Source organism: Tachypleus tridentatus, chromosome 9 (genome assembly GCF_004210375.1).
Source record: "Tachypleus tridentatus isolate NWPU-2018 chromosome 9, ASM421037v1, whole genome shotgun sequence".
NCBI classification, from domain to species: Eukaryota; Metazoa; Arthropoda; class Merostomata; order Xiphosura; family Limulidae; genus Tachypleus; species Tachypleus tridentatus.
The window spans coordinates 140,680,903-140,706,867 of record NC_134833.1 but is presented as its reverse complement, the minus strand read 5'-3'; the positions used below and the strand labels follow the sequence as shown (position 1 = coordinate 140,706,867).

At 36.3% G+C, this 25,965-nt stretch overlaps 1 protein-coding gene across 4 annotated transcripts in view; it reads right to left on the bottom strand.

The window, feature by feature from the left end:
* LOC143226525 (calpain-B-like) overlaps positions 1-25,965 on the bottom strand; it is a 65,295-nt gene that overhangs the window by 15,522 nt on the left and 23,808 nt on the right. For all 4 annotated transcript variants that reach the window (XM_076457573.1, XM_076457575.1, XM_076457574.1 and 1 more), the window contains exons 2-12: positions 19,063-19,236; positions 14,274-14,343; positions 12,243-12,495; positions 11,138-11,306; positions 10,507-10,587; positions 6,230-6,330; positions 2,204-2,281; positions 1,573-1,748; positions 864-1,027; positions 359-573; positions 108-150 (exon numbers count right to left, since the gene is read on the bottom strand). In XM_076457573.1, coding sequence (XP_076313688.1) covers positions 108-150; positions 359-573; positions 864-1,027; positions 1,573-1,748; positions 2,204-2,281; positions 6,230-6,330; positions 10,507-10,587; positions 11,138-11,306; positions 12,243-12,495; positions 14,274-14,343; positions 19,063-19,236 — 1,524 coding nt within the window. The remainder of the gene's footprint in view (positions 1-107; positions 151-358; positions 574-863; positions 1,028-1,572; positions 1,749-2,203; positions 2,282-6,229; positions 6,331-10,506; positions 10,588-11,137; positions 11,307-12,242; positions 12,496-14,273; positions 14,344-19,062; positions 19,237-25,965) is intronic.

Genomic DNA, 25,965 nt, shown 5'->3' with positions numbered 1-25,965 from the left:
AGTAGAATCAGCATATTATTATCATTACTGCTTTTCTTTTTAAACATTATATTGGATTAAATAAGATATACAAAATAATCTCTAAAATGATAATAAAAAAAACTTACTTCCTCTTCAGGATTTTTAAGCCCAACGTCTTCATCGTATTCACTGAAATAACATTAGACAATATAATTAGTTTTAAATTTCCCTAACTTCTAAAGAAATTCATTAAAATTTATTGTTACTATAAAACTTCCTAAATAAATAAAAGTACTTCTTTTAAATTTATGATGACAAAAACACTACTTTCTTTGAAAGATAAGACCACACTTTTTTCATTTTATCCAATTCTTTAAATGTGAAACATATTTTTTACCTCATTTTGTTTTCTTTTTCTGTAAATACTCTCAAGACAAACTCTCCTCTTTGTTTAGGGTCAAAGGTTGATGGAATAATGCAATAGGAACCTGGAGGAAGCTTAAATCTACAGCTTACTTCACGCAAATTGATAAAGGAAGATTTGGTTTTGGAAACGTTATATCTGAAGAACTCTTTTGGCAATGGTTTAGGCAAGTTGTCTGGGTCATTTAGCTAATAAAACAAATGTAAAGATACTAAGTTAGCAATAAATATTTTTTAAGTTAATCAAAACAATGCACAATGGTTAAGTAGTTTTGATGCTTTGGTGTTTTAAAAGAAACTAATTCTCCCAAATTTAAATAATTATATAAAGGCTAAACTGGTATAAAAAATTAAAGACAAAGAAATTCCAAACTTACTGAAAGGTGTCACTAAAATAGTTTTATTGATCACTGTTAAATAGAACAGGTTAAAAGAAAATATAAATTAAAACATTAAGTAAAAAAATAGTTCTTTCTTACAGCGTAAATAGCAAAGCCAATTGTTAAACAGTCCTGTCCTAGCTTTCGCTTAGATCTGTGATATTTCTGCATAAGTCCAACTATCATAGTACAAAGGTCATCATCATCATCCTCATCAACATCCTCAATAGTTACTCGGTACTGAGGATTCATCCAAAACGTGTCTATAAATTGAGCAATAATTTTATGCTGAATTACAATATTTAATATGATAGAAAAAGGAGCATACGCAGAGTTATTCTTCTGTTCTTAAGCTAATCTTATGTATGTTTATTATTTATGATAACACAAATTATTATCAAGAATACCAATGATAACTTCACTTTTTTGTTTTTTTGTCAAGTATTTAAAACATGTTTACCATAGGGGGTATGTAACTGGAACATAAAATGTTTTTATTTCCAGACCATGTGGGCATATTTTTGTTAAGGGATTTTCACACTTAATCCAATGATATATACAGTTTTTAATAGCCTTTTTAGTAACATGCATAAAAATAAATTAAATATAAATTTTTTATATTCCATCAAATTTCCCAATTTTCTCTGGTTCCTGAAATTCCAAAATGCATTGTTGCAAAGGGCTTAAAGTTTCACACTATGAAAAAGTTAGTCAGTACAAATGTTAAGATATTAGGAGCAATATTATACATTAAAAACATTACATAATATGCATGCACATGCAAAGTGAAGGTTTTACACCAACTAACCCAGGTAGTTTCTACAACCTCCTGCAGTACACCCTGGAATCCAACTGCTCTCAAAAACATGCATATTCCACTTCTTTTTGGATACTTTTGTGAGAGGCTCATCATCCAGGGAATCAGGGTTAAGATTACAGACTTCTAGTCTGTTGAAGTTCATCAGAAAATCTTTGAATGACATCCTGGAAAAAAGAAAAAGTGCCTTACTAACAAATGCTAGGATTAATCCTTTAGTCCAGTTAGTAGGCACTCACCTGGCATGTGTAAGATATCTCAGGTTTACATTCAAGCTTAGGATGTAATAATCGAAATTAAATTATTACAAGAAAAAAATGGTGCCAAATTTTGAGCCATCCAAAGACACTGAGATAAGGGGTGAAGACAGGCCTTGTTGATAAGAGAAGAATGCAGTAGGTTGGGTTTTTATTTTAAACAAACTGCATTACTAGGAAGCACTGAGGTGGTACAACACTTGTTTAAAGTGCAATAGGTCTGGAGATCAACCTTTTAAGAAGAAACTGAAGCAGAAACTGCTAATATAACTGGGCATCTTAAATGAATCTCGTTGAACGACTCATGGTGCAAAATACTTTAAAAGCAGATACATAAACAAAATCAAGAAAACTTTACTACTTACCAGAATTCTCCATCATGATCAAATGTCAGTCCTAATTCTTTTCTTTCATTTTCACTGACCAATGTCCATTCAGGAGACCTGAAAGGTTAATGTAAACTTAAATTAAAAGGATACTTAAAGTTGTAAGATATGAAGATATAATTCACTTTACTTTTACACTGTAATTAAATAAAAAATCTTCCCCAATAAGTGACAAATAGGTTACAAGTTTCAAAAAAACAAATTTTGAATGCATGTGAAACTAATTATTTGTTGTGAATCAGGTGGTTGAGTTGTTTGGATATGTTGATCAAATGTAGTTAATTTTTAAATATTCAAAATAACAAGATAAACATATTCATTTCTTAAAGAAAAGGGTGGTTACAAGTAAAAGACCAAGTTAACTCACAAAGAGTTTATGAGATAAAAATTTGAAAAAAAAGCATCACAAACTTAAATTTAAATTGACTTGTATGACACATGAGATCTATAACATGATAAAAGATCAAGAAAGTTGGTCAAACTGGAAATTATGGCATCAAAATGGGTGCATTAGAAAAGGTTAGCTTAAAATGTAAATATTAACAGTAAAGATTTATTTACATACTTTAAGGGTTATTGAAGATGACAAAGACCTGTATTGATGATTATGAGATAGTTGTGTTATTAAATTCTCCTCTTTTTTCTTTATTCAGTTATTACTCAGGAATGTTTAAATAGTATTCCTTATCTTCAACAGTTGATAGACAAATACAACACATAACAAAATTATCACATTAATTCTGAGCTTGTTAAGAAAAAAAATTGGAACTTTAAAAAATGGTAAGTCTCCAGGACCACAAGTGTTTTGAAGGAGGTTAAAAATTGGATATGTGAGTCACTTGCTGTTATTTCTTTAAGTCCTTGAAGAGTGAGCAGGTGCCAAAGTTTTGGAAGTTAGCTAATGTAACCACTGCTTTTAAGGAAGGTGATAAAAATAGTCCCACTAACTATAAGTCTATTAGTCTTAGAATAGTTGTAAGAAATGTTTTGTAAAGTCTGATAAAATATGATTTGCAAAGTCTTTGAACAAAATTTAGAATTTTTCTGAATGGTCAACATGGTTTCACTATAGGTAAATTTTGCCTTACAAATCTTTTGACATTCATTGAAAGGGTTACTGCTTACATAGATGAGGGTAAGGATGTAGATTTGGTGTATCTGGATTTTCAGAAAGCATTTGACAAGGTGAAACATCAAAACTATATTTGTAAGTATGCAGGATAAGTAAACTAATTAGATAGAAGAGTGGCTGGATAGAAGAAAGCAGAGTGTTGTTGTAAATGGAGTTCAGTCAAACTGGACTAATGTCATAAATGTGGTATCTCAGGGATCAATCTTGGTACCTTTGCTTTTCATGATTTACAATAATAATGTAAATGAATGAATGGTCAATAAATTACTTAAATTTGCTGATGATGTTAATATATTAGGTAATGCTGGCTTTGGAGTAGATACTGTTGCTGTACACATGAAATTATACCATTTAGTCGGTCAAGCAAATAGTTCACACATGGGTTTTATTATAATAAATGCAATATAATGCATGTGGATTATCATAATTTAAATTATAAATATAATTTGTATGGAAATAACTATAACAGTGTCAGGAAGGAAAGTGATCTTTGTGTAATGGTTGATCAGTCTCTAAAGCCATCAAAGCAATGTGTTGTTGCTGTTATTAGAGCAAACATGATATTGTGGGTTGAATCTACAGAAATATTGAATACAAGTCTAAAGAGGTTAACATTGAAATGTGTGGTTCACTAGTTAGACCACATTTGGAATGATGTGTTCAGTCTTGGACTCTTTACCTTAGAAAGAACATTGAATTGTTGGAAAGAGTTTACAGAAAGGTTACTAAAATTGTGCCTGGGATGGATGGATTTTCATATTAGGATAGATTAATATATACTCTTCAAAACAAGAAACCCAAAAGGGATATTTTTTTTATTTTAAAGAGAAATATATGTAATAACGTTACAAGTTCAGAGTATGTGATGTTACACGTGTTAAGGCACTGTTTGTCAGACCAAAATGACAATAAAAGTTGTGCACTTTGAAAACGGAGGAAAACATCTGATTTTTTGCCAAAACGCATGCTTGTCCAATAAATTTGTTTGAGAGATCTGCATGTTCTGCAAGTGCAACATGTGCAAAATCCCTATAAAAGTGACGGGTTCTCGGTTTCCATAGCTCAGTGTCAAGCCACCGACACGCAATACAGTTATGCTAAGACTGACTGAAGCACAACGCAACAACGCCATTGGTCGCTTGGAAGCAGGCCAATCTCGATCAGATGTTGCCAGAGCTGTGAATGTCCACCCAAGCACCATCACAAGGCTATGGAATCGTCACCAACAACATGGATCAACTCGTGACCATCCACGATCTGGCAGACCTCGTGTGCAGGATGTTGACAGATTTGGTGGTGGCAGCGTCATGATGTGGGCTGCCATCGCCTACAATGCCAGAACAGACCTTTTGCACATTCAAGGGAATCTTGCGGCTCAACGATACATCGACGAGATTCTTAGGCCCCATGTGCAACCCATCATGATGAACGTCAACGACGTTTTTCAACATGACAACGCCCGACCTCACACAGCCCGACTCACCACTGTCTTCTTGAGACACCACAACATCAACGTTCTTCCCTGGCCCTCCAGATCACCAGATTTAAACCCCATCGAACGTCTTTGGGACGAGTTGGACCGACGTCTGCGACGGCGACAACCTCAACCGCAGACTCTACCTCAGCTTGCAGCAGCTTTACAGGCTGAGTGGACAGTCATTCCACAGGATGTGATTTGTCATCTCATCGCTTCCATGGACAGGAGATGCCAAGCAGTTATTGATGCTCACGGGGGGCATACTCGTTATTGACGTTGAGTGACGTTAAACTTAAACTAGTGAGCGTGGACTTCGCGTTTGCAGACTTTGGATGTTCAGATGTTCACACATGTCATACAGAACTACCCGGAATAAACTTGTTAACAATTTGTCTCATATTTTGCCTTTTGCGTTTCTTTTTTTGAAGAGTATATTTGAAATTGTTTTCTCTTGAAAAAAGAAGAGTTGGAGGGGACATGATTAAGATGTTTAACATTGTAAAGGGAATTGATAGTGTTGCTGCATGATCTTTTTTTCATACTAAATGGCATGAATAGTAGGACTATGGTACAAAAATATATAAACTTTGTCAAGATAGGAGTCATCTTCACTGAAGACAGTTTTATTCTTCTAACATGATGGTTGTCCTTTGGAATGGGTTGCCTTTGGATGTTGTGGAGGCAATAAATTTGAGTGAGTTTATGAAAAATTTTGATAATTATATGAATGATAATTGCTGGTTTTAAAAGTTTTATTATATTTTAAATTTATTTATTTAATAGTTTTATTTTAATTTTGAGGACCGGGCAGCCATAATGAACTAATAGGTCCCTTGTTGTCCCTAAGAATTAGGTTAGATTTCTTAAATTACAACACTAAAATCTGGGGTTCCATTGATTCTGTGCAATGTACAGAGCACAGACAGCCCATTGGCTAAATATGTATTAAAACACGCGAACACTAATGCAAAAAAAGAAAACTTTTATCTTATTTTTAATGTTATAAAATAAATACCCAGTAACACATCTACCCAAGAAAATGTTAGAAGCTTATATTTTGTTGAAAAAATTTAAGTTTTAAACAAATTAATACAATGTAAATATATACAAATCTGCTATTTTAAAATATATATATAAGAAATGGACCATTTTGATTTAGTAAAACAGTTCGAGTTGTTAATAAAGTGCCTAATTAACATAGACAAGACCGGTACTGTGAAAAAGTAATCGTTTCGATATTTATTATTATACTGGTATAATAATAACTGGTCTCGTAAGCAGTTGTTTCTTCTTATACATTATGAGTAGTTAACTTCCTACACAATTTCAATCCTAAAACAACAGATGAATAAAAAACAACTAAAGAACATAAAAATCAAACAAAATGCAACAGTACCTGTCACTCCAGGCTCCTTTCCATTCGCACTCATTACCCCAAGGATTACGGATTCTAATTAGAGGAACTTTTCCTTTTACCCGTGGAGTGCTGACTTCAACCTAATAGCACAATTTCGAATTGAACTTTAAATTTTATACAATAGTATTATATCAAGGAAGATAAATCAGTTGATGTTAGAATTGTTTGTTTGTTTTTTGGAATTTCGCACAAAGCTACTCGAGGGCTATCTGTGCTAGCCGTCCCTAATTTAGCAGTGTAAGACTAGAGTGAAGGCAGCTAGTCATCACCACCCACCGCCACTCTTGGGCTACTCTTTTACCAATGAATAGTGGGATTGACCGTCACATTATACACCCCCACGGCTGGGAGGGCGAGCATGTTTAGCGAGACGCGGGCGCGAACCCGCGACCCTCGGATTACGAGTCGCACGCCTTACGCGCTTGGCCATGCCAGGCCTGATGTTAGAAATGTAAGTGGAGTATCTTATTTAAAAAATAACAACAAACTATTGGCAATGACAGTGATAACTTAATAATCTGCACTTTTACTTATGTTCTCTGGTCCATTAGTAAAAGTGTTAATATCCATACCAGCCGTTCTGATACACACTATAAAAGTTGGCTATCGCAAGACGCCGAGAGACAGTTTTAGAGCATTGTTAGTTTGCCACAGTTCGTATACTGTAAACCGTTCCCCGCTGGAACAGTGGTAATTCTTCTGATTTACAACGCCAAAATCATAGCTTCGATTTCCCTCGGTGGACACAGCAGATAGCCCGATGTGGCTTTACTATAAGAAACACAAACATACTATAAATCTCGAAAGCTATAATTATGATTAACGGTTATTAATTGAAAAAACTACAGACATTTAATCACGCGTTTATAGCTTTCAAACATTACGAATCGTTTAACTTCAGTGAGTTAACTTCGAACGTATTTCTACGAAGGCATTAGATATTTTCGTCGGAGAAAAGTCAGCTTGTAACCGACCTGAAGCTAACTTTGAAGTGAAGTGTAACAAAATCAACAGAGAATTCGCTCCTTGTGAATCGTCGATAGAATATTCAGTTCCAGATCAGATAGAAAACTCAGTATTGTTTGTAAGTTTGTAACACTTGTATATAAATCATTATTTGTAATAACCGTTATTATATATTCTATTATTGTCTGCATATTAAAATAAGTTTGTGTTCAATTAAGCACAAAGCTACACAATCTGTGCTCTGCCCATTACGGGTATCGAAATCCGGTTTTTAGCGTTGTAAGTCCGCAGACATACCGCTGAGCCACTGGGGGGCAAGTTTATGTTAAGAAAGAAAATAATGTATATCAGTCTTGTTGGCATATATTATAAATTTGATACAAATTAACATTTAATTGACTTCTAAATTCAAATGTTTGGTTATTTAAAATAGTAATACGTAACGTACGGAACATAATAAATCGGAGAATCACTTGAGATAAATTATAATATGTAACATACATTATTAGGGTTAAAACCTGGAGATTAAGTTGAACAAAGTAGTAGTTTTTGAAGTTTTATAATTTTTACTCGTTCCTGTCTCATTATTATTGTCAGTTTTTCCTTACGAATTAAAGCACGTTGAATGAACAAAATCAATGTAAGAGAAGTACTTTTTGTTTGTAATTAAGCACAAAGCTAAACAATGGACTATCTGCGCTCTGCCCAGCACGGGTGTCGAAACCGAGTTTGTAACTGTGTGAATCCGCAGACATACCGCTGTGCCACTGGGGTAGGTGAAACGAAATCTACTATCGGAGATCTTGACATTAGCATCCTAGGTTAGATAGATGTTGTCGGGGGGTGCTTACGTTTCAGTTTAGGTTCTACTAGCAGGCGGCGTATGCAGCTGATTTCTGGAATTTTCCATTTGCTGATTCCCAACGGAGGCGTATTTAATTATGTAACTAGGTGTATCTTTCAGATTCCAGAACATACTGGACTCTGGAGTGTTGAAACCACAATCCTTGAGAATAAAAAAATATATATATATAAACAGAAACTTTACTTGCCGAGCATTTTTATAGTTGGGTTTGTGTAACCAAAGTAAGCTTGTTCATAAAATTGTTGCGTGTTTTTTCTGTTTGCACGAAACGATAATGCTATTTTCCGACATTGAATATTTACTGTTGAAATAAGGCCTACACACCATAAAGGATTTTCAAAATTAGAACAGTTCACTGTTGATGATAAATATATGTCTATTATGTTAATACTCGTTATGCAATACTATATTTTATCGTCGTCACATTTGCGCAAATATCACAGCTTACCGTAACAATAATAATTAGGCATCACTATTCGTTTAAACTTCTGACGCTAACCGTAACAATAATAATTAGGTATCACTATTCGTTTAAACTTCTGACGCTAATAATGAAATCGATACGACTTTTGGAAGTTATAATCATCATGGAAACAAGATGTAATCCAATAAGTCGAGTTTAAAAACAACTACAAATGTTCCACACAAGTAACGGTTTACGATTAATGCTCACTACGAACTGTCCTTTCCACGACAGTTTGTGGTCTGTACTGTGTCTACCACGTGGTGATTATTATCGTAGTTGCAGTAATAAAATTTTATTTTTTCCATATGGTTATCCGTATAACGTTTCATGCCATTCACATGAACTACTACGTCACATATATAAATATGTATCTAAAAAAAGAAATAAAAAACTCCTGAACATTATTGTAATACAAATTAAAATAATGTTATGACGCTATTCGTTCGTAAGCGGGTTCTTTGAAATTATAGGAAAGAAAATAGTACTATGGTAACAAATTATTTTTCCCTTTAAATGCCACGCCTACTTTTACAGCAACATAAAAATAAACTTCCTTTACAATTTCATGTCTGTTTGATCAAGTGGTCGAAAACAAAACGTTAGATGGCAAAACTCTCCCTGACTAATTCACTAGAAACAAGTCTTTCTTTATTGTTAACTGAATCCCGTATTTATTATGTACTGACCAATTTAGTCGAAAATCTAATATCAACATTTTCAGAAATTTCTAGGCTTAAATTATTATATATATTACAATATATATTCCTCTTGCAGTTAAGCACAAAACTACACATAGGGCTATCCGTGCTCTGTTTATGTTTAACATAGCCCGGCATGTCCAGGTGATTATTGTGCTCAACTCGCAATCTGAAGGCCAGGAGTTCGACTCCCAGTCCCACTAAACATGCATGCCCTTTCAGCCGTTATTTGTAATGTGACAGTTAGTCTCACTTTGCGTTAATAAAGGAGTAGTCTTACATTGCTAAATTAAGGGCGGCTAGCGCAGATAGCCCTCGTGTAGCTTTCCGTAAAATTAAAAAACAAAACAAACAAGTTTTCCACTCTTTTCTGATTCACTCCATCCAACTTCTGCTTGGGTTTGATTAATCACTGAAACCTGATTTAGAAAAAGTATTTCATAATTAAGATGTGTTTTGGATATTTCTTACTTCTTTATGAAAACTATAGTTCTCTGTAGAAAGCAAAATTAAATTTCATGCATTGAATGTATCAAATTCAGACAGTAGAAGTCTTGACCATATCTCTACCGTGAAATGAGCTGCTTTGGACACGAAATGATGCAACTGTTTTGTCATTTTTGCCAAGTTTCTACTGCTACACCTCCTCACTTCCGATCCATTTCTCCCATTTTACAACAATTTTCTTGGAGAATGAATGTATCCTACTAAAGGTCCTTGTAGATATGTTGCTCATTTCTTACCAAATTTCTGTGTTTTAAGACAAAAAATAATAAATGGAATAAAGTGTCCTTAAAATAATCTGCAAAACTTTTAAGACAAGACATTTAAAATATATTCCAAAATATTCCAAAAGAAAACTTATTATGAAATGAGAGTTCACTTTTAGTTGTAGACTTTCATCAAGGGTAAAGCTGGGTACGATATTTGCCGCTCAAAATATTAGATTGAACATCTATTTAATTGCGATACGCATCTTTCGAATTTATGCACCCAGGTTACTAAAGAACTTTTAACGTTGCAGAAACAACACCGTCATACTGAGATTATCGGTTTCTGCAACTCCTTTGTTAAGCTGTTGGTAATAAGTTTATCTTGAAACAGTTTCTCAGCGTTTGGTAACGAAGTGTACTAACCCAATGTCAAGTCATCGAGGTATGTGAATTGTCGCATATTCGACATAATACAACAAATCATTTGAATCGGTTTGTTTCACAAACGAAAGCGAAATATTACCGAAAAGTCATAAACTGTGACTCACCAGTCGTACTGCAGTGATGCTATAAGCGTGTCCTTTGATTAACCCATTGTCTTGTTCCATTTCTGTGACGTCATTATCCGGCTGTAAGACCAATAGAAAATGTCTATATACATATATTTATATCTGTGTACGTGTGTATTTGTAGAAATAAAATAAATACAAATAAATACTATAAATATTTCATATTGCAGTTGTGTAAATCTTTTTTTTTTTTTTTCAAATTATGTTAAGCTAAAATCTCCATGACATTGATGTGGCGCGGTTTCTTTTCGTTCTTAATTTGATGACGAATCATTGAAAGTGGACTACGACAGTTTCCGCTAACTCAGTAACGGCTTTTATTTTTAAAAGTTTTACCCTGACTGAAAGTTTATCAACCACGTGTTATTTGAGAAGGCAAGTCGAAGGCGAGCGAAAAACAGTTACAATGTATTACAAGGTTTCGTTGTTTGTGGTGTTAGCCTCAGAAGTAGACATACTGTTTAAACAAACACATAACGATATCCGAGATTCTTTCATTGCAAAGTAATTGATTTAATTATCTACAATAACATGTATGTAATTTTTAGAAAACAGTTCAAATGCATAGCTACGTGTGGCATCCACCTAGTGAGTAGAATACAGTGTTTACCTCTATAGCACATCCCATCAAAGACCATCTTTCATAGCCTTTTAGCATGATATTAAACAAATTATCTGGCGCTTTCTGAACTTCGAAAAACTCTGTCACACCTCCGGTAAAGTCCTCCATAGCCTCGCACGTTGTCCCTCCCTTCAGTGCTTCGTACGATCCATGCAATCTAAGACAAACAAACAAAACGTACTGTGAAATGTCTTGTAAGTAATACGACTACAGTTATAATATCCAGTATTTTCTCTCACGAACACGATTATAGACAGACGATAATTAAATTTTATTAACCATTTTCAACAGTTTCACTGACTAAGATGAGGAAAGCCTGGAACCATTCTCTTTTTGTCCATACAATATGGGTAGACCTGAGACCAATCTGTTTCTAAAGATCGTTCATACAATATGGGTAGACCTGAGACCAATCTGCTTCTAAAGATCATTCATACAATATGGGTAGACCTGAGACCAATCTGTTTCTAAAGATCGTTCATACAATATGGGTAGACCTGAGACCAATCTGCTTCTAAAAATTGCTCATACAATGTGGAGAGATCTGAGGACAGTCTGTTTCTAAATGTCGTTCACACAGTATGGGTAAACCTGAGACCAATTTGTTTCTAAAGATTATTCATACAATATGGGAAGACCTGAGACCAGTCTTTTTCTTAATATCTTTCGTAAAATATGGGTAGACCTTAGAACAGTCAGTTTCTGAAGATTATTCATACAATATGGGTAGGCCTTAGACCAATCTGTTTTTAAATATTGTTCATACAGTGTGGGTAGATCTAAGACCAGTCTGTTTCTGAATGTCGTACATACAACATGGGTAGACCTGAGGCCAATCTATTTCTAAAAATTGCTCACACAATGTAGATAGAACTGAGAATAGTCTGTTTCTAAAGGTTGTTAATACAACGTGGGTAGAACTAACACCAATCTGTTTCTAACGACTATTAATACAATATGGGTAGACCCGAGACCAATCTCTTTCAAAATAATGCTCATGTAATGTACACAATAAAGTTGTTTTTATTTTGTAGAATTAATCTGATGAGTTCATGAATTTATAACAGTGTCATCGAGACGTACATACACTTACTTGGCATAAGCTTTTTCGAGAAGAGCACTCCAAAATTCATTTTGTTCTTTAGAGTGCATGAAAAGCAGTCTGTTATTCATAGATGGAAGGCGGTCGTCCACAACCACATCAATCCAGCGACCATACTGCCAAAAGCGGAAATGAAAGATCCCTGCATAATTATCATCGAATCCCTGATCATCAGGAACGACCCGGTAGAACAAAGTTTGATTGAGAGTCAAGTTCGCCACTGCAGCCAGTAGCCAACAGTCTCCTATACAGAGGAAGATATACTGTACAACTTGGTGGTATTTTAATTATTATGTATAATGTGAACATACGTTCAATCTGATGGTAGCACACAAATACTTGTTACAAATCTGATTCACACAAACGTTTTACAATATAAATTACGTTCCTCCCCTCCTGAAAGACGCACTTATTGTTCAACAAGGATCTTACTAAACAGAATGATAATTTTAGAAATGCAATACCAATAACTTTAACAGTGGTAAAGTTGTGTTTTCTAAAGCCAGAACTTGAGTACCGAAAAAATTGTTGCTATTGTTTTTGAATTTCACTCAAAGTTACACGAGGGCTACCTGCACTAGCCGTCCCTAAGTTAACACTGTAAGATTAGAGGGAAGGCAGCTAGTCATCACCACCTACCGCCAACTCTTGGGCTATTCTTTTATCAACGCCCCTAAAGCTTAAGGACGAGGATGTTTGGTGCGAGCCCGCGAACCTCACATTAGGCCCCTGTGCTCTTAGAAGCGATACATACAATAATTCAGAAATACAATAACAGCAGGCCCGGCATGATCAAGTGGTTAAGGCACTCCAAAGAGTCGTCCCTAATTTAGCAGTGTGAGACTAGAGGGAAGGCAGCTAGTCATCACCACCCATCGCCAAGTATTGGGCTACGCTTTTACCAATGAATAGTGGTATTGACCGTCACATTATAACGCCCCCACGGCTGAAAAGGCGAGCAGGTTTGATGCGACCGGAATTCGAACCCGCGACTCTCGGATTACGAGTCGAACGTCCCAAATAGAGATATAGACATTTGTAATGTTTGTCTTTCCTAAATTTGTCAACGAAGAAAGCAGAATTGTGGGTTTTCATGAAATATTTTAATATGTATGCTAACTAATTTGCATTTAATTTGGTACAAAGATACCTTTTTTTTAGATCCCAAGCAGTGATATAGACAGTTTCGATTTTTCTGTGTTTTTATGATTTTTCCGGTGTCAAAATTGGCCATGTTGAGATTGCGTAGCGGAGACATGTTGCATTCGCCCGCGAATGTTGACCTGTATAATTTTTTATCATATTTGTGTTGATACAAGTACGTTTAACACATAAGCTTACACTTCACGTATTGTTACTATTATCAAAACATTATAATATTATTACGACGCTCTCTTTAGTTGACTTTCAGTGTGTCAAATCGCTCATGAAATCTAAGTTTTTCTCTGGAGAAATATATAGAAGATCCCTGGATAACTGCCTTTGAACCCTAATCATCAGGAACGAGAGGATATAATATAGTTTCATTATTAATAATTAGGTCTTTCATTGTAATTTACATCCACTAATCGTCTTTTTACTCAAAAAAAAATGTCATGTTTGTTTTTACGTAGGGACCTGGAATGACCTGTTGGTTAGGGCATTCTGATCTCATTCCCGAACATGCTCGACCTTTCGGCCAGTGTGACAGTCAATCTCAATATTTGTTGGTAAAATGATGCTCAAGAGTTTGCATCAGATGTTGCGGCTAGCTGTCCTTCCTCTAGACTATCGCTTAATAATTACAAACCCCTTATACAGATAAAGTAAATTTGCATGAAATCCATAACAAATATAGTTTTAAGTATAGAACCTATGTGCTTGGATCGCGTCATTTGAACAAAAGGCAAAAGGCAAAAACACAAATAAATTTAATGACTTATACAAACACCAAGAAAAAAACAGAGGCAAAGTTAATGTTGTCATGGTAAACTGTTACCATTGAATTATACCAGAAAACTTCCAGTTGGAGTTGTGACTTACCTAATTCGCCCTGAACAACATCAAACCTAGTGGCGCCCTCATGGAAGAGTTTTGGATCGTTAGTTAACTCCTGAAAGAAAACAATAATACCATAAAAACGTGTTTTTAGTGTGTAACAATAGATTATCACGTGTACTTTAATAATGAAACAAAAATGACACAGTTTCCTTGTGTTCATTCAGTATGGGTGCTATTTCTTCAGAGTACACAAGTTCAGGATACGAGACCCCAGAATCGTTTTAATATAATGTACTCAACTTCCATATATAGTATGACCTATTCGATCGTAAAATTACTTCTACATCTGTTTACACAAAGATGTATTTATCAATGTTTGGGTTACAGAAGTTCTGGACTTCGCATGGCTTGTAGGTTAGGGCGCTCGATTCGTAATCTCCAGGTCGCGTGTTCGAACCCCTGTCACTGAACATGTTCGCCAATTCAGTCATGGGAGCGCAATAATGTTAGGATCAATTGCACTATTCGTGTGAATGAGTAGCACAAGAGTTGGCGGTAGATGTTTTTCACCAGCTTTCTTTCTATGTATTCTGTCATTGCTAAATTAGATATGACTAGTGCAGACGACCACTGTGTCGCGAAATTCTAAACAAATAAATATTTTAATTAATACACAGTCTTTAGAAAGTTCCTTATATGGTCTCATTTTCACATTACAAGTCACTCATGCGCATACGATTTCGTTCATATAGGATATATCGAATTTATATCTATATTCACTTTTTTCAACTTTCTTTATAAACAACAAATTTATATTAGGTTGTGTTTAGAAATAAAAACTTTCGATTAATAGTCTTCAAATGTAACATTCATAATTTTCTTAAGTTTTAAGTTTTTCTTCTTAGTTTCTAGAAACTGATATCGGTTTCGTTAGTAATCGTTTCAAAAAAAAAATCTTCAGACCGTTTCGTTTGAGGCATCTTATAGAAGCGAACACTTCGTTTCGTGTATATAGATAGGTATTTCAAATTTTGCTGGTTGGGTATTAAATGACGCGTGAGGTGACGTCATTTGGAATTTACACCTCTTCGTGCAAGATAAAATCTAATATTACAAAAAAAGAAGTATTCTTCGTAAATGCGCATGCCTGGTTTACGACTGTTGAAATTGCATTAATTCAGTATGACGTTACAAGGCTTTATTGGACAGATAAACAGTTTTACTTTACTCGTGGGACAGTGGGTTGGTTGTCATGTTACAGCCTTTATGACATCTCGCTATCCACTGTTGGCGTTTTTCCACACTTATAATGATATACTAAGTACCGTGACAGAGAAGGCAGAAGGTCTTTAGTATTTCCTTTTCAACATCAGCTGAATTTTTAATGCTGTGCTTTATGAAGCATATTAATTAACGTGCTGTACTGTGGACCCGAGGGTCTGTTTCCATTGCTTCAAAATCGTGTTCTGCACTACGAGGTCGTGGATGTCTAACAAGAGTGACGGTCATCTCCCACTACTTAATTAGAGTAGCTCAGGGGTTGACCAGCTACCTTCTCTCTAGTCAATCGCTTAAAAATTAAAGACAGGTAGTTCAGATAGCTCTTATATCTGAAACAAAGTTCTTAATTAAGGGTAATTTTCAGGAAATATATATGTATTACACATTAATAAAGTTAGTTTTATACTGCACAACGTTTTACTAAATGTATGAGCCCGACATGGCCAGGTGGTTAGGACGCTTGACTCGCAATCTGAGGGTCATGGGTTCGAATCCTTATTATTCCAAATATGCTTGCCTGTTTAGCGTTGAGGGTGGGGTTATAATCTAACAATCAATCCTATTATTCGTTGGTAAAGAGCAGCCCAAGAGTTGGTGGTGGGTGGTGATGACTAGTTGCCTTCCCTCTAGTCTTACACTACTAAATTAGGGACATCTAGCGTAGATAGCCCTCGTGTAGCTTTGCGCGAAATTCAAAAATAAACAAGAAATGAATGTATGTAATTATGCCGTTAAACCTTCAAGCAGTAGTAAATTTAATCTCAAACGCTAATAAACTTCTTAAGAAGCTCTCTGACGTTCAGCGGAAAGTCTGAGGGCTTAAAATATGGGTAGATCACAGGTAGCCCCTTGTGTATCTTTATGCTTAAAAACAAACAAACTGCTTCAGGATAATAGCCCACTGGTGAGCTGATTACCCGATTCTCCAGAACTTTAGTGACAGTTATGCGATGAGTGGAAGTCTTAGGACTAACAACTGTCACTACGTAACCACCAATTAATTGATAACTATTCAACATACTGATCTTACTTACTTTTCAGAGTAAATTTCTAAAGATTATTATTAGTATTTTTAAAGTTTTGTGAAAATCTTTACATAGTAAATAAATATACACGTATGACCACATGCGCTGGAGACGTTATGAAGTATTCTTAGATGTTTCTGAGACCTTATAAATAAAAGCAAGGAGGAAACGTTACGTACAATATTTAATATATTTATATTAATTTTCATAAACAACAACTGTTCTCATGTGAACTATGTCAAGTAAATGAATTACAATTATTCTAACTTTATTTCAGTCATTCACAAGCCAGATGAGTATTAATAACACGTTGTTATTATTATTCCATTTTTAATACCGGAGCCAGAAAGAGGTTTTGAAACATTAGAGATTGATTACTGACATACTATATGTTTAATTCTGATGTAAATACAAGTTATTCTGTCTTTATGTTTCTTTTTTATATAAATAATGAAATACTTCTGCTATTACAAAAAATGTGCCATGGTACTCTTTCAGTTGTTTTGATAATAAAATAAAAAATTTCAGTACTTGGTACGATGGATATGTTAAGTATAGTTTGTTTGTTTGTTTTGAATTTCGCGCAAAGCTACTCATGGGCTATCTGCGCTAGCCGTCCCTAATTTAGCAGTGTAAGACTAGAGAGAAGGCAGCTAGTCATTACCATCCATTGCCAACTCTTGGGCTACTCTTTTACTAACGAATAGCGGAATTGACCGTCACATTATAACGCCCCCACGGCTGAAAGGGCGAGCATATTTGACGCGACGGAAATTCGAACCCGCGACCCTCAGATTACGAGTCGAATGTTTTAACCCACCTGGCCATTCCGGGCCGTTAAGCATAGAAAAGTACTGGAGTTTACGATATCATGTACTTAACAATACAGATGTCTTTTCTACACGGGTGCCCCTAGGGGCACAACAGTATATCTGCGGACTTATAACGCTATAAACCAGGTTTCAATACCTGTGATGGACAGAGCACAGATAGCCCACTGTCTAGCTTAGTGCTTAAATACAAACAAACAGTTTCTACGTAGACGTTTCTTCAACCTTTTCTTAACCCTAGAACTGCCAATGGGATCTCATATGTTAAAGCATTTTATTCTAAACTATTGTTTCTTGTGTTGTCTTATTGAATTTCGTGCTAAGCTACTAAAGAAAAGGCAGCTATTCAACTTCATCCACCGCTAAATCTTGGCTTACTCTTTACCAGCGATAATGGAATTGATCTTCACATGTTAACACCTTCACAGTTGACATAGACGAACGTGTTCGGTGATGAGATTTGAACTCGAGACCCACAGATTACGAGTCGAGTGACTTAACCTCCAGACCATACCAGCCAATTTTGTTTGCTCTAAATTTAACTGGCCACAAGATCATAATAGCGTAAGAATCACACACACACACAAACAAACAATATATTAAACCAAGTTATCATTAATACTGCAATCAATTCCATCACTTACTCCTGAGAACTCTTTTGAGTTTTATGTTTGTTTGTCTAACGCAAAGGTGGTCCAGCATGACCAAGTGGTTAGAACGCTTGACTCGCAATCAGTTAGTGGAAAGTTTGAATCCCACCAAATATGCTCGCTCTTTCATCTGCGGGGGCGTTGTATTACGGTCGATCGTACTATTCGTCGGTAAAAGAGTATCCCAAGAGTTGGTGGTGGGTGGTGATGATTAGCTGCCCACAGATGGTCTTGCAGTGTTAAATTAAGGAAGGCCAGCACAGATAACCCTCGTGTAGCTTTTCGCGAAATTCAAAATGAACCAAAACATTTGTTCAGTTCTTTACATTGATTTTTGTAACGTGTAGAAACATCAATCTATTTATTATGATCCAGCATGTGAGTGAATGGTGCTACAAAAATAAGACAGTAATTTGATTGCTTAAAACGAAGCACAAAACTACACAATGGGCTATCAGTGCTCTGCCCACCGCGGGTATCGAACCCGTTTTATAGTGGGATGAATCCGAAGACATTCCGCTGTGCCACTAAGGGGCACGATTTTGGAGTCATAATAATGTGTAGTTACAGGTGTTTCTGAAGAAGTGAACAGTTCTTCAAACTTTCTAATAAAATAACAATTGATATTTTTGAGCCATTCTATACAAGAATTGATGTGCGTTTGTTTGGTTTGTTTTTGAATTTTGCGCAAAGCAACACGAGGGCTATTTGCGCTAGCCGTCCCTAATTTTGCAGTGTAAGATTGGAGGTAAGGCCCAACTCTTGGGCTACTATTTTACCAACGAATAGTGGGATTGATCGTTACATTATAACACCCCCACGGGTGAAAAGGCGAGCATGTTTAATGTGACGGGGACTCGAACCCGCAACCCACAGATCACAAGTCGAGTGTCTTAACCACCTGGTCATGCCGGGCCATTTGATGTACGTTATTCAACTGGCTACAAAACACAGTTTGTCTAATGATTAACTGATGTCTCAAATATTTTCCTTTAATTTTTGTTTCCTTTCACACAGATATATTAACATATAATACTTTACTTACGTGAGGCCGCTTCCAGTCAAAAGATCTTGATGGGGTCCTACTAAAGAAGATTGTCGAATCACAAGCAGGGAATTCTGGGTCTTCGAACAATGTTCCTTCTGCAATACATTGTTTACGGAGTTTGGAGAAGTCTTGAATTTGTTTACCCTGAAGACCCGAACCACGTTCTCCAAACTACAGTTTAAGAAAAGTTTTATTTAGACTAACAGTCGTTTAGTCTTACTCGAATAAACTAGAAGATTTCTTACATGTGTGATATTATTATATATTCCCTTATGATCACTAAATATCTCTGCCTTAGAAATTTATATTCTACAGCCATGAATACCTTAACCATGTTTTCAGAGATGTAGGAAAACAAAACGTGGTTTTGCTACTAAAACTTGGAAAACAAACACTTTAAAAACTACTCAAACCTTTTAAAGTTTAATCAATGTAAAATACAAAGAACATTGTCTGGTATAAAATGTACGTAAATATAAAGGAACCAATGAACGAGTTAATACATTGATAAGTTTACTACTGGTTAAATATTGTATTCAAGTGGATACATCATTACAAGAACGTAATAAAAGCACTACAATAACGAACTCGAAACGACTAACCACGTGGCTGAAATAGACAGTTCAGTGTTTGTTACTCTTGAGAAATCGTGAGTGGATAATAAGTAATATACAGTTTCTCAGTACCGTTAATGTACTTTAGTTTTATAAACAAACGACTTGAAAGTTGAAATGTTTTCAGAAAAGTCAACACAAACAACTTATCAACGTTATTTTTATTTAATGGTATTTTTGTTCAATATAAAATAGAAACAAACGTGAAATAATACAAAATTTATAGAATTGAAAATAAACTTTTATAAAAGCAAAAATAAACAAGAGAAAATCCTCAACAGTATCGGCACTTGAAATTCTTTTAGGAGTAAATCAATATATAAGACATCCCTCCCCCTTTTATTTGTTATATTTTTATGCACCAGCAATACCAAGAGTGGGGCGCCTGTATACCCGATTCAATTTTATCATTCACCAGGATCTTTACAAGCCAACCCTCAAATTTATTACAGTAAATTAATCTATGAGACCTTGGACATGGTCAAGTATGTCAATCGAAAACTGTAATTAGATCTGAAATCGGTCAAGAGATGACGGAGCAATGAGATAAAGTCTGTTCTTGAAAAAACCAAAACAACAACACTGAGTCGTTTAGAGAGCCGTTATGCCGTGGCTAAAAATAAGTAAGAATAAAGTAGTTTTTAAATAAAATAATATGAGAGTCACGAGTTCGAATCAAAGGCCGTTTCAGCTGTGGGGGTGTTATAATGTGTCTTTCAATCCCACTATTCGTTGGTAAAAGAGTAACCCAAGAGTTGGCGGTGGGTGGTAATGACTAGCTGCCTTCCCTCTAGTCTTACACTGCTAAATTAGGGGCAGCTAGCGCAGATAGCCCTCGAGTAGCTTTGCGCGAAATATAAAAGAACAAACAAATTGTTTTCTTCAGTACGTCTTGACTTTAGGTAGTGTTTAATTTAATGTGGGCAGAGTGACTTCTTGTTGATGAAAATATTGTTGTATATCTGTGAGTTTTCTGTACAAATCACTATGTACAAAGTCGTTTTTTATCGCAGCAGGATGTGTGTGTGGGTGTAGTGAAATGCAAGCTTCACAGTTTTGTTATCATGTGGAAAGAGAAGTTTTGGAGCAATTCATTATTCGAGTGCATGATTCAACTGCATTCTTTTAAAGACCTGACTTTCAGTATCACACAAATTATGTGTGAAAAATTAGGGTTTGTTTTGAATTTCGCGCAAAGCTACACGAGGGCTATCTGCACTAGCTGTCCCTAATTTAGCAGTGTAAGACTAGAGGGAAGGCAGCTAGTCATCATCACCCACCGCCAACTTTTGGGCTACTCTTTTATCAACGAATAGTGGGATTGACCTTCACATGATAACGCCCCCAGGGCTGAAAGGGCGAGCATGTTTGGTGTGACGGGGATTTGAACCAGCGACCCTCGGGTTACGAGTCGAGTGCCTTAATTACCTGGCCATGCCGGGCTAGAAATATTAGGGACCCTCTTTAGAGAAATAGAAATATGCATGTGCGTTTTCCATTAAACATCACAGTTACCTGTGGATCCCAAGGGGTATATCCATGTGAAACAAATATAATTCCCACTATCTGTTAAATTATTCAAAGTCTGAAAGCACGTTTAAAGCATAGTGCGCAGCCTCGAGATAACAATTTTCGCAATCCTGTAACCAAAGAACAATTGGCTACTTTTCTCTAACACTTTTGACAACTCCCAAAACCAACCAAAATAATTCTGGAAAAAGTTAAAATCTTTAATAGCCAAGAAAACCAACAACCAATTATTCCAACACATTAAACATAATAATATTACTCCAAAAACAGGCATCGACAAATCTTACTTGTTCGCTAAATATGACCAAAATTCCTTTTCTAACATTGACTCAGCCAAATAACCTTTCGAAGCGAACTATTTACCCCGATATTTCCAGTTTCTATCGAAACACAAACAATACCAGAAAATAATGACTTTTTAACAGAAAAAAATCTGCTGGCGAACTTAAAATATACATTACATCGCTCAAACATTCAGCTCCTGCTCACGACAGTATCCGCAATGTATTACTGCGCGGCATTGCCAGGTGGCTAGGGCGCTCGACTCATAATCTGAGGGTCGTTGGTTCGAATCCTTTACACAGCAAATATAATCAACCTTTAAGCTGTGGGGGCGTTTTAATGTGACGGTCGATTCCTTTATTCGTTGGTAAAAGAGTATCCTAAAAGTTGGCGATGGGTGATGATGACTAGCTGTCTTCTCTCTGATCTTACACTGTTAAATTTGGGACGGCTAGAACAGATAATCTGTAGATTTGCGCAAAATTCAAAAACAAAGTAACATCCACAATATAATATTTTAAAACGCACCAAACAATCTGTTAAAACACTTAATCAACATTATGAACTCATTATTTATTTCAAGCTAGTGCCTATATTCCTGGAATAAAGCAAAACCAAAACCAAACACCAATAATTTCAATCCCGACAACTTCAGACCATTCAGTCTTTTACGCTGCTTAGGAAAACGTTTTGAACGAACCATATCAGACAGACTTCTCCTGTATCGTGAAACCAACAACCTGATACCAAACATTCAAAACTCCTCCTGAAAAGGTAGACAAACTGTAAACTACTTAACCAGAGCAATCGAATCTATTCATAGAGCATTTAATAGCAACCAAGCCACTATAGCTGTATTCTTAGAGGCAAAAAAAACCTTTGACTGTTTGACACAACACCATTAGACACCATTTACTTAATATGAAAGTAAATGACACAATCCACAGATGGACATCAAACTTCCTGAGTGATCGGACAGCCTCTGTCAAAGTTAATAACACCCATTTCAAAACCATTTAACATTACAGTAGGAGACCCTCATAGCTCTGTCCTCTTGAACATCCAACATTACAGCAGGAGACCCTCATGGCTCTGTCCTCTTGAACATCCAACATTACAGTAGGAGACCCTCATGGCTCTGTCCTCTTGAACATCCAACATTACAGTAGGAGACCCTCATGGCTCTGTCCTCTTGAACATCCAACATTACAGCAGAAGACCCTCATGGCTCTGTCTTCTTAATCATTCAACATTACAGTAGGAGACCCTCATGGCTCTGTCCTCTTAAACATCCAACATTACAGTAGGAGACCCTCATGGCTCTGTCCTCTTGAACATCCAACATTACAGCAGGAGACCCTCATGGCTCTGTCCTCTTGAACATCCAACATTACAGCAGGAGACCCTCATGGCTCTGTCCTCTTAAACATCCAACATTACAGTAGGAGACCCTCATGGCTCTGTCCTCTTGAACATCCAACATTACAGCAGGAGACCCTCATGGCTCTGTCCTCTTGAACATCCAACATTACAGCAGGAGACCCTCATGGCTCTGTCCTCTTAAACATCCAACATTACAGTAGGAGACCCTCATGGCTCTGTCCTCTTGAACATCCAACATTACAGCAGGAGACCCTCATGGCTCTGTCCTCTTGAACATCCAACATTACAGTAGGAGACCCTCATGGCTCTGTCCTCTTGAACATCCAACATTACAGTAGGAGACCCTCATGGCTCTGTCCTCTTGAACATCCAACATTACAGCAGAAGACCCTCATGGCTCTGTCTTCTTAATCATTCAACATTACAGTAGGAGACCCTCATGGCTCTGTCCTCTTAAACATCCAACATTACAGTAGGAGACCCTCATGGCTCTGTCTCTTGAACATCCAACATTACAGCAGGAGACCCTCATGGCTCTGTCCTCTTGAACATCCAACATTACAGCAGGAGACCCTCATGGCTCTGTCTCTTAAACATCCAACATTACAGTAGGAGACCCTCATGGCTCTGTCTCTTGAACATCCAACATTACAGCAGGAGACCCTCATGGCTCTGTCCTCTTGAACATCCAACATTACAGCAGGAGACCCTCATGGCTCTGTCCTCTTAAACATCCAACATTACAGTAGGAGACCCTCATGGCTCTGTCCTCTTGAACATCCAACATTACAGCAGGAGACCCTCATGGCTCTGTCCTCTTGAACATCCAACATTACAGTAGGAGACCCTCATGGCTCTGTCCTCTTGAACATCCAACATTACAGTAGGAGACCCTCATGGCTCTGTCCTCTTGAACATCCAACATTACAGCAGGAGACCCTCATGGCTCTGTCCTCTTAAACATCCAACATTACAGTAGGAGACCCTCATGGCTCTGTCCTCTTGAACATCCAACATTACAGCAGAAGACCCTCATGGCTCTGTCTTCTTAACCATTCAACATTACAGTAGGAGACCCTCATGGCTCTGTCCTCTTAAACATCCAACATTACAGTAGGAGACCCTCATGGCTCTGTCCTCTTGAACATCCAACATTACAGCAGGAGACCCTCATGGCTCTGTCCTCTTAAACATCCAACATTACAGCAGGAGACCCTCATGGCTCTGTCCTCTTAAACATCCAACATTACAGTAGGAGACCCTCATGGCTCTGTCCTCTTGAACATCCAACATTACAGCAGAAGACCCTCATGGCTCTGTCCTCTTGAACATCCAACATTACAGCAGGAGACCCTCATGGCTCTGTCCTCTTAAACATCCAACATTACAGTAGGAGACCCTCATGGCTCTGTCCTCTTGAACATCCAACATTACAGCAGGAGACCCTCATGGCTCTGTCCTCTTAAACATCCAACATTACAGTAGGAGACCCTCATGGCTCTGTTCTCTTAAACATCCAACATTACATCAGGAGTCCCTCACGGTTCTGTCCTCTCTCCACTCTTTTACATTCTATTTGTTAAAATAATCCCCTTTCCGAACATAATATCATATTTCTCACAATATTCCACGATATTGCTGTTTTGCGAAACTCCCTAATAGCAGCTAATAGAATCCATAAATCCCTTAACGCTATAGTTAACGAGTATAATAATTAGAGAGTGATTCTTAACTGACTTACAACGACAGGGGTTATATTGTGACACAGCCTTAAGAAACAACGTTAAAAAGTTGAAATCGGATTAAATGGCACTGAAATAAAACTATGCCACACAGCCAAGTTTCTAGGTATAATACTTTGACAGCCGTCTTACATGGGCTGAACAATTCAAACACGTACCCAGATCTATCAGCAAATGTATTGTACATTTGAGGCTAATTGCAGAAAGAAACATAGGTTGCAAATGCCGAACAATAAAAAAATCTACTAAGCCTTTATACGTTCCCTGATCGAGTATGGATGCCAAATCACCTTCAACATGTCCAACAGAATTAAATACAATTTACAAATACAACAGAACAGAGTTCTTAAACAACTCTTAAGACTTCCAAAACTTACCACAACGAGGTACTTACACAAATTCGGCAATACGCAAACAACAGACAAAAGATTAACATCCTTAGTATTCCAATATTATGATAAAGCAGAAAATGGAAACCTCATATTTTCAAACTTATAACATGTAAAGATAGCCAGCATTATATCTACTTAATTAACTCATGATGTTTCTTGGGAAAATGGCACCATTATTTTGAAAATGTGATATTAAAGACTAGTAGTTTATGAAGGTATAGAGAGAGTAAATATATTATTGAGTAACTTGATAGGGCACTACAAATTATTTATTTCCTTTTTCTTGAACAGGACTTAGATCAAATCACTATAGTAGTGAAAGCAGTGTCTTTACGTTGGAGAACATGCTTTATCTGTTTTCACGACGGTCTTGCAATATTTCCATCTAATCAGGCTTTATCTGATAACATTTATCTTCTTTCTATCAACTGACTAATTGTTCACACCAAGGACGGACAAGCTCATATTTAAGCATATTAAAATTCCGTTGGATAATAGAAAGCCATATGAATAAATAGAATTGCTTTGATTCCAGTAACTTTGGTCATCTTTCTCATGAAAACAGCCGTTGATTTCGAGGTTTGGTTAGAAGGTTATGAACTTATGAGCCTTAGTTAACTTCAAATCGTTGTTTTTAACTCTTGCTAATAGTACCAGAAAATATGACCAGCTTCATCTCAATGGCTTTTTGGTGATATATATATATGATAACCGTAGCCATCAATTAGAGGATGAAGAAATTGGCTCTGACTAGCTTTTAATGTGGTTTGGAGCCAAGTTTCTCCATAACTGAACTTACTGTACGGTTTTTGATTTCCCGCATCAGCATTAAAGACACCTCCCTTTTTAATAATACTATTTTAATTGGCTCTCTCGCATTTATTAATCTCGGTGTAGAAATATAATAATTCTTGCTGGAAATTACACTCACTCCTGCGGCCACTCATGAAAGTTGTA